Source organism: Diadema setosum, chromosome 1 (assembly GCF_964275005.1).
Source record: "Diadema setosum chromosome 1, eeDiaSeto1, whole genome shotgun sequence".
NCBI lineage: Eukaryota > Metazoa > Echinodermata > Echinoidea > Diadematoida > Diadematidae > Diadema > Diadema setosum.
In genome coordinates this window covers 47156818-47166146 of record NC_092685.1, presented here as the reverse complement: position 1 = coordinate 47166146, position 9329 = coordinate 47156818, and the positions used below count along the sequence as shown (strand labels likewise).

Genomic DNA, 9329 nt, shown 5'->3' with positions numbered 1-9329 from the left:
ACAAAAAAGTATAAACACATCAGTTCAAGTACGTGATATAAGTAGTCGACAATATTAAATAAGCTAGGTTAGCACTTCTTGCACTTTGTTTTACAGTATCTATGGGGAAGAGGGTCTTCCGAGATTAAAAGAAAAAACCAAGCTTGAGAGCCTTTAAATAGCTTATTGGTATGAACTTTGATCTCGAATAACAAATAATGAGTTTTCTTCTTTAAAAATAGAACAAATAATCTGGAAGTCTATTTGACATGCTAAATACGGTACCTTACTTAGAAGACGATAATGTAAACAGATTCTTCTGATCATCTCATGCTGTCAGTTAAAGGATTAACCATCATATTATTTCTCATCATTCATTTTGTTAGCACTACACATTTTCCATTTGTTTCTACGGTCAACAAATGCATGCAAAGCACTAATAAATCAATCTATTCAAACATGATGACTGGGCTTCAAACCAGTTTGATAATCACATAGGTTAAAGATTAAAGGTTCTCTATCACACAACTCTGTTCAATTCTGAAAGCTCACAAGCAAAATTCACCTCAACTCAGTATCCTTCTAAAATCCGCTTTCTACAACCCACAGTCTTTCCAGATTTCTGAATAGTTTGCTATGTAGAAGGCAAAATATTGTACCGTCTTTGCGAAGCAACTCCCAAACATATAGCAATATAATTGTTTTAAGTCTATCTGGCGGTACCCCGAGTTTGCCAAAGGTATGAAGGGGATAATCCTGAAGAAACGGGGTATTCCTTATCTAGAGTTCTATATAACGAGTTAAGTTTAACTTCAGCTTACTAATAATAGCCCAAATCATCAGATAGGCGAATTCCAGAGAGGTCCTTTTGGAATTTGTTTACGGAGACATATATTTAGCTCGTGCTACCTCTGATTCGCAGCCATTGTAAAAGAAGGGAGGTAATTGCTTTGACGTGCTTTGTAAATGTGTACATTGTGGAAAATTCTGAAGAACAGATAATTCAGATTGGCTTTTGGCAAAACGTTCATCTAAAGTTGCTGATACGGTACATTGTTTTGTATGGCGGAGTACTTAATTGGAATTCAACGGTGAAAGGTTCACATGTTATGCCAAACTTTTCATGCACATTGCTGAAAAGTGCTCTTCGTTTGAGTGAAGCAGTTAACTGACAAAGGGAACTGACAGAAATGGAACTTGTTAATGATCCCTACGCCGTCACCTTATTGTTCATTAGCTTGGTGCTCTCTGCGATTTGGTTCGTACGGAACTCACGATGGTGGAAGTACCGCTTGGCCCCGGGCCCGATTGGTGTGCCGATTTTCGGCATTCTGCCTTACATCGATCCGAAAAATCCTGCCATTGCCATCCGAGAGATGTCGAGGCGTTACGGGACGGTTTTCAGTGGTAATCTTGGAGATCACCACGCGGTCTTTCTGAACGACTATGACACTATCAAAGAAGCCTTTTCGAGAAGTGACGACACCTGCAATGACAGGCCAAGAATAGCATCTTTGGAGCTTTACAGTAACGGACAAGGTAATAATGATTAAAACAAACAATGCTTTTAGGAGAGTAACGGTGGCAGTAACTATCAATATCACTTATAATGTCACCAGTTATTATCAGTTGCGGTCAGCTGGAATAAAGCGTGACTAGCAGAAGGTCGTATAGGCTGCCTGCACCTGTCGTTCTATGCAAGTTCACTGACAGCTTCCCCAGTTGTTTTAAAGGATAAATTAGATGTCAAGTTGGGATTGCTGAGGGTTTTGTGGGGTTTACTTTACATTATAATTAGACTCATTCTTGCAGTTATTCTGTTAGTCTGTTATATGTCATTCTGTTTCAGATAATTCAGTAAGATAGATTGAGAAGAATTTTCTCCATTTCTAAATATACTTCTCATCCATTCATGGGGATTTTCTTCGAGGGACTCGCGTTTAAGAACCAATATTTTCCACTGTTTAGCCTGGTTGGCAATCTTTAATGCTACGTCACAGATACAATTAGGCTGCAACATGCTTTGCATAGAGCAATATATCGCTTACCCTTGCATCCAGCAAGGAACAACCACCCTTTATAGTATATGTGTGATGGGTGCTGTTCGTTATTCCGAAGGTTCGATATTCCGAAGGTTCGTTATTCCGAAGGTTCGTTAATCCGAAACACGCAAATTCCCTATACCTAGAGGTTCGTTAATCCGAAAATGAAAAAGGGTTCGTTAATCCGAACATTTGTGGCGTTATTCCGAATGTTCGTTATTCCGAAGATTTGTTCATCCGAAAATGAAATTCGGAAAAACGAACCTTCGGAATAAGGAATCTTCGGACTGAAGAGCCTTCGGAATAACAAACCTTCGGAATAACGAGCTGTAACCAGTGCTTGTAGTTTGCAGTCTCCTAATACAAAATAACTCATTGCTTAACTTACTAAACTAGGCATATTGCCTTTAAAAAAAAAGTACATAATCACACACACACACACAAAAAGAGAGAAATATGCACTTACACAATCAAACGCGAGGCAGCTCTTTTGTAAAAAGAAAAAAAATAAGAAAAAAGAAAAAAAAAGGATAGGTGTGGGAGGAATAACAGGAAGAGACTGGAACTTCTTCCTCTCCTCACTCAGTTCTGTTTCATCCCCCATGATTTCCAAACACTTCACCTGATTTTCACTCTATTCTTTCTTGCATTTACTCTCCCTGTCTCCTATTCTCATGTCTCCACTGGTGCAACTTCCGTCTCCAGGTCACAATCCGTCACAATTTGCCTTCCTTACCCTCTTCCTTTGTCGTTTCCCTCCTCCACTCATCTCCTCTTTTGTTTTGTTTTGTTTTGTTTTGTTTTGTTTTGTTTCGTTTTGTTTTGTTTTTGTTTTGTTTTTTTGGCCAAACAACGGTCCCTTCAAGGACTAAATACACATGCAGTGTTACCGCAAACCTCTTTTCCTCAACTTGGACATGGCACATATAAGCTACATGCATCCCTCACAGAACTCGAACGCAGCCCTTTGTCAATGTGTACATACACATTTTACGGACGAGAGAGGGAGCGATTCAATAAATGAATGCGGCGTGAAAAGCTTTGGAGTGAATACTTTTTTATACTAGTGTAGACATTAATTGTAGATGGGAAAGCTGAGATGCAGTGGTTAATCAGAGGCATGGGTGCCGACCCTTGAAAAACAGCACTGCAGTATTCCAAGGGGCTGAAAAAGGCGCATTTTTGGTGAAACGTAGTATGTCCACCTTTCTTGCTATTGATACGTTACGTGATGCAAGGTAAAAGGTGAGAAACCAGTATTTTCTATGAAACCTGCAATACTTTTGAAAAAAAAAAACACGCATAGAAAATACTGCAACAGAATAACAGGTAGCATCTCTGTAGAGGGACGTGTTTAAACAAAATTAGTAGGAGTTAAAAAGAGTCGAGTTGATTCCGATTCAAGAGTTTTGGACAGTATTTACGCTTTGGATAACGTAAATTTCCCTGAACATACGCATACGGGATTAAACGATTTCTTCAGCTGGTGTGAAAAAGTTTGTGTACAGCACGCAAAAGACTCTTTAATACTCAAAACGCTGAATAATCGGTGTGCATTAAATTCAAAGGGGAGAAACTTTGCCGGTCAGTTGTGATGAAATAGAAGGAGGATAACTGGATGTCATTCCCTTAAAGATCCCCCTTGGTTTGTGGTTTGTACCATGATAATTGATGAAATGATGAAAGCTGATGATTGATAATTGATGATAATTGATGATAATTGAATTGAATTAAAATGAATACCGAGAAGATGATCAACATAAAGTTTGGGTTGGTGATTTTAGCAAATGCAACTGCTTGCCCGAAAGGTTATAGTTGCTGGTAGTCATGTTTAACGATAATGATGATGTTAATGATGATAATGATAATATAAATATGACCATAATGATCATGATGGTGATAATAGTAACAATAATAGTAATGATGATAATAATAATAATAACAATAATAATGATAATAATGATAATAATAATAATAATAATAATAATAACAATATTACTACTAATAATGAAAGTAACAGCAATAAGAATGATACCAAACGAAGTCAATAGCCTTGCTTTTTTTTCTGATTTCATCTCAGGAGTTGCCACCTGTTTCTACGAAAACCACTGGAAGGAGCAGCGGCGGTTTGCCCTACGCGTCCTGCGGAACTTCGGCATGGGTCGGGCGCACGGGGTAGTGACAGAAGCCATCGAGTGTGAAGCGGGGCACTTCGTGGACGAGTGGGCCAAGTTAAAGGGGCCCTTTGACCCCACAGACTCCGTGGGAATGGCCATTTGTAATGTGACATGCAAATTTGGCTTTGGACGGCGTTTCTCCTACGATAATCCTGACTTTTGTGAATTCGTCCATGCCCTTGACAAGGTGTTTGAACTCGCCAACGTAGGAGGTAATGATCTTAATAAAAGTTGTTGCTGTTGTTGGTTTTGTTGTTGTTGAAAAAAAACACACAATTAAACTGCTGTATTAGTCGACTGTCTCCCGTCACCCTGACCTGAAAATTTGAATGATGTTGTTCATCGTAAAATACAAGAAAGTGGTTTTCGCTCCCCAACCGCCCTCTCCCTGTCTCTTTCTCCCTGTCTTAAAGGTTTGATCAACTATCTCGGTATTTTAAAGTATGTCCCGTACAGCGGTTACGGCGCCCTCAACGACGCTAGTCGTCACCTAGAGAACGGCCTATTCTTGAAAGAGTGCCTGAAACACAGACAGCAATTCTCTCCGGATCGAAAACCAGAGGACATCATTGACTGTTTCCTCCAGGAAATCGACAAGAGGAAGACCGAAAAAGACAGCTCTCCTACAGGGTTCACCGACAAGCAACTGATTCACTTCATGGCAGACATCTTTGCCGCGGGAACAGACACAACAAGTATGTTGTCATAAATGCGACCATCCATTTCACCAATTTGAAAAATTCATGCAGGCTGAAATATTTTGTCCATTTTCGTCCATGGAAGAGCATTTTTAAATGATTCAATTGTCAATCCTTCTGCATGCACGATGAAGAATTTGGTTAATATGAGAAAATACCACTTTATGTTGAGCCAAAAGAGCGAAATAAAAAAAAAAAAACATTCGTGAAAAAAAGAAAGTGTTTATAATGCTACTAGCGATATACCGAGTATATACCCTCTGTGATTTTCAATAGCGCATCATTATGTTTTGTCGCCGTGTAGAATGTGGACTATTTGAACACTGTATAGAATTGACTTCGCTGCATTGTGTTTCCTTATCGCTGTGAGTATGATCGTTATGTCAACGGCCATATAAGCGTTTTTCTACACTCATATGTGATTAAGGGGGTGTTGCAAGAAAGTCGAGTTGCGATTAATTGCAAATATCTATTGCAATTTTGCAATAGATAGATCTATTGCAACTTGCAATCAATTGCAACTTTCTTGCAACACCCCCTTAGTGTTCAGAGAACGGAGTATAGTAATTAGATTGTCTATAAGAACACCTTGAAAAACATGCTGACCTGGTAAAAAGTATTGATCAAGTTGAGCAAGGTAAATTTTACACTGTAAGATTTATATCTAAATCGTTATGTATTGTAACACTGTTCATTTGTAGATGTTAATATAATTTTTGCTTGTTTATTTGAATGGATCTACACAAAAACATTATTTGTAGTCGTATCATTGTAAAAACAATTGATATAGAACGATATAAAAAAAACAGTTAAAAAAGTGTGTGTACGAACAGCATGCTCATTATTTCCACTTGTGTCTTGTGATTATGACAGCTACATCCATCAAGTGGGCCCTGCTCCACCTCACGAAATTCGTGGACCTACAGGCCAAGGTGCAGGAAGAGCTAGACCGAGTGGTGGGGAGGGATCGCATGCCCGCTATCTCGGACAAACCATACCTCGTTTACACCCAAGCTTTCCTGGCCGAGAGTATGCGATACTCATGCATCGCAACCTTCGGTATTAATTCAAATTACTCATTCACATTAACACATTATGACGATACGACTCTTAGTTGTTCCTCGACGTTTTGATGATATCTGAAATATGCGTCATGACACATGCTCCGAGATACCAAAGGTTTCGTAAACACACATTATGATCCTACTTGCAGCATACAGTGAACATAAAAGATGCACCTATGAAGAGAATGGGACACCATGAAATGAGATCGACCAAAGTAGAAGAAATTATGTTAACATTCCCCAAGGGACATAATTATACCAGCTTACTTGGATTTTGAGAAATTACCGTAAAATCAGTAAACAGGGTTGCCCTGTGTGTATTTATCAAATATGCAATGTTGTATGTTTATTACTGCATTTTTATGTGCATAATTCATGCCACGAATTCCGATAGTAATAAATTGTAGTAAATTGGTTCTGGTTCATGAAAACTACATGAACCATGATCTGTTGCGTCGATGTGACGTTTAAAAAGAAATCTGAAGTGATCGGAAACAAAGTTGCAATATACGAGTTTCCTATCAATTAGTTATTCTCTTTGCTGGATTAACGCTCTCTAACTGATAATAAATAAGTTGTTTGCATGTGCAAATTACATTGTATGTGCAAATTATATTGTGGTACAACAGTGGTATTCATGGTACTGATATTAATCGTGACACAAACTACGACGTGTCGATGATGATAATAATAATGATGATGACTTTATAACAAGTACTACACAAAATATTAATGATAACGATGCCATAATTAGGTATGGTGAGCAAAACGTGCCTTTTTTCTTACCTGAACTTTTCTCTGGTTTCCGTATTCCTTGCTAAGGTGTTCCCCATGGGGCCAAAGAAGATACAACATTACATGGCTACGACATCCCGAAGGGAAGCGTGGTCATGCCGAACCTATGGGCCGTATGCCATGACCCCAAAACGTTTCCTAACCCGGATGTATTTGACCCCATGCGCTTCGTGGATGCTGAGGGTCAGATTATCCCGTCTCTACTGGAGAGAGTTAGCACACAGTTCGGCATCGGTACATATCACAGTGTCACTTGACGACTTTTCGCTTCTTTATGACATAACATTAAAGGGATGGTACAGTTTTGGTGAGATGGGATTTCAGGTTTCCAGTTTGTTTGTTTTTTAATGATAAAAATTGAGATAATGGGAACCCTCTAATAAAACATGAAAGAGCATAATAGTTCAAAGAGGAATTCAAAGTTTACTTTATGATAATTGGTTTTGAAATGACAGAGATATTGAAAACAAAGCGATCATAATAAAAGGTGAGGCCCACCGTTTATTAGGATCTCTTTGATTTACTTTGTTTTTGGATATCTCAGCCATTTCAACACCGATTTTCATCAAATAAACTTTGAATTCCTCTTAGAATTGTGTGCTCTGTAACATTTCATGAAGTGTTTTCTAAATGTCTCGTAAGAAGTTCAAAGTTGAATCTTCACAGCGACCGATACTATACCATCCCTTTAACCAAAGATGAGCTAGAGATCACATCTTCTCAAATAGCGAGTTTTAGATCTGCGACGGAAACGCTAAGACGACGCAGCCCCCGCAGCCCCCCCCCCCTTGTACAATGGACACAGCTGTCTCGCTCATGCGCAGAACACCATTTTTAGTCTAAATAACGTCGTCTTTGCGTTTGCGTCGCAAATCTTAAGTTCGCTAATGACACCAAGAGGACGAGAGAATTCCTTCTTTAGGTCCGACAAAGGCGAGAAAGAGAGATATGACTACGAGATCAAGTCTTCTTTCTTTCTCGGACCCTAGAAGTTGAGAAAGACGAGATCACCCAACTCGCCTTCTCGGACCCCATAGTCTTTGCAAAGAGGTCGGAAAGACTTGCGTTGTATATCGTATGTTTCGGGTACGTAAAATAAGGGAGGAGCAGACAAGAGGTGTTGATTATGTTTATTGCCGACTCTTGTTTCCCTCCCTCTCTCTGATCTCGTGTTCTCGTTGCCGAGAAGGCCGAGAAGATGAGGAATTACCTCGTCCTTTCGGTGCCAATTATAAGCTTCCATACCCACGTCAGAGAGAGTCACAACTTAGGAAAGCTGAATTCTTCCGAAAGATTTTGGTGCTTTTTTTCTCGATCAACATATCGAGTGAGTTCCATTTTTTTTTTTGGACAAAAATGATCACGAAATGCACTCATCACAAAATTCGTTTGTATATTCACGTCGTTCTGGTGATGATTGGCAATTTTGATATCCATTTTAAACGAGGGGAACGTGAAATAGAACCGAAATACTAATTATAGTAAGAACGTTCATAACTTTATCAAAGAAGTATAGATGAAAAGAGGTCAAAGATAAGAGAGGCTTGTTACTTTTTAAATAGCGAACAAGAAAAAAAATCAAAAAGACTAATTGACTAATTTTGTCATCGACTGTTTATTGTGGGGGCGCTGTGGCATAGTGGATAAGACTTCCAACTCCCGATCGGAGGACCCGAGTTCGAATCCCGCCCAGTGCTTACGTCCTTGGACAAGATGTTTTTACCCACTGTGTCCCTCTCGACCCAGGTGTATAAATGGGTACCTGGCAACGCTAGGGTAATAATAATAGCAGGGCCCTCTGGTAGAGCAGTGGCAACACTGAAGAGTCTACCCTGGGTAAATAAGACCTTATTATTATTATTATTATTATTATTATTATTATTATTATTATTATTATTATTATTATTATTATTATTATTATTATCATTACTATTGTTATTATTATCATCATCATCATTATATCCTTACACACACCCCAGGTCGACGAGCCTGTGTTGGAGAGCAGATTGCCCAAGTAGAAAGGTTCACGTTCGTGTCGCACGTCCTCCACCGCTACTCGCTGTCTGCGCCCGGAGGACCCGCCTCAGTCAACCTGGCACCCGCTGGAGGCCTGACGTGCAAACCTCACGACTACAAAATGATCGCCACTCCACGGCCACTGGGGGAGCATTATGCTGCGCATTAGTGTGGCGTTATCACGTAATAAAATCAAGAGACTTTTCGCAGTTTCCATATTCTGATGCTCAAAACGGTTAATAAGGGACTTGTATTTCATCAATATTTTTGTCAAAAGTCAAATGCAAAATCTCTGTCGGTTGGTTCGCACAAAATGTTCTACCAGAAAGAACTCATGGCGTTGTTATTTGTGTAAACAAGTTTTAAAAAATTGTGAATATATTTGTTTTTATTTAAGTTTGGAGGTATTTTGAGTAAAATGTTTCAATGAAATGCTGATACAGGGTACTTTGTAATCTATAAACTAATTCGTGTGATATTTAAGTCTAGTAAAAGAGAAAGCGAGTTTATGACAAAGAGAACATGGAAAGGTTTTGCTCTACTTTTAATTAGCGTGAT

General features: G+C 39.0%; 1 protein-coding gene across 1 annotated transcript; it reads left to right on the top strand.

Moving 5' to 3' along the window:
• The first annotated feature begins 1169 nt into the window (after window positions 1-1169).
• On the top strand, window positions 1170-9011 carry LOC140236623 (cytochrome P450 2J6-like). Its single transcript, XM_072316546.1, has 6 exons — window positions 1170-1518; window positions 4102-4410; window positions 4612-4893; window positions 5770-5955; window positions 6783-6989; window positions 8735-9011. Exons 1-6 carry the CDS (start codon window positions 1170-1172, stop codon window positions 8938-8940), a joined length of 1539 nt encoding a protein of 512 aa, XP_072172647.1. The 3' UTR covers window positions 8941-9011.
• The last annotated feature ends 318 nt before the right edge of the window (window positions 9012-9329 follow it).

Coding starts and splice junctions, on each gene's coding strand:
- LOC140236623 (XM_072316546.1), top strand. CDS start 1,170: ATGGAACTTGTTAATGATCCCTACGCCGTCACCTTATTGTTCATTAGC. Junction 4,411..4,611: donor TGAACTCGCCAACGTAGGAG/GTAATGATCTTA, acceptor CCTGTCTTAAAG/GTTTGATCAACTATCTCGGT. Junction 5,956..6,782: donor CTCATGCATCGCAACCTTCG/GTATTAATTCAA, acceptor TTCCTTGCTAAG/GTGTTCCCCATGGGGCCAAA.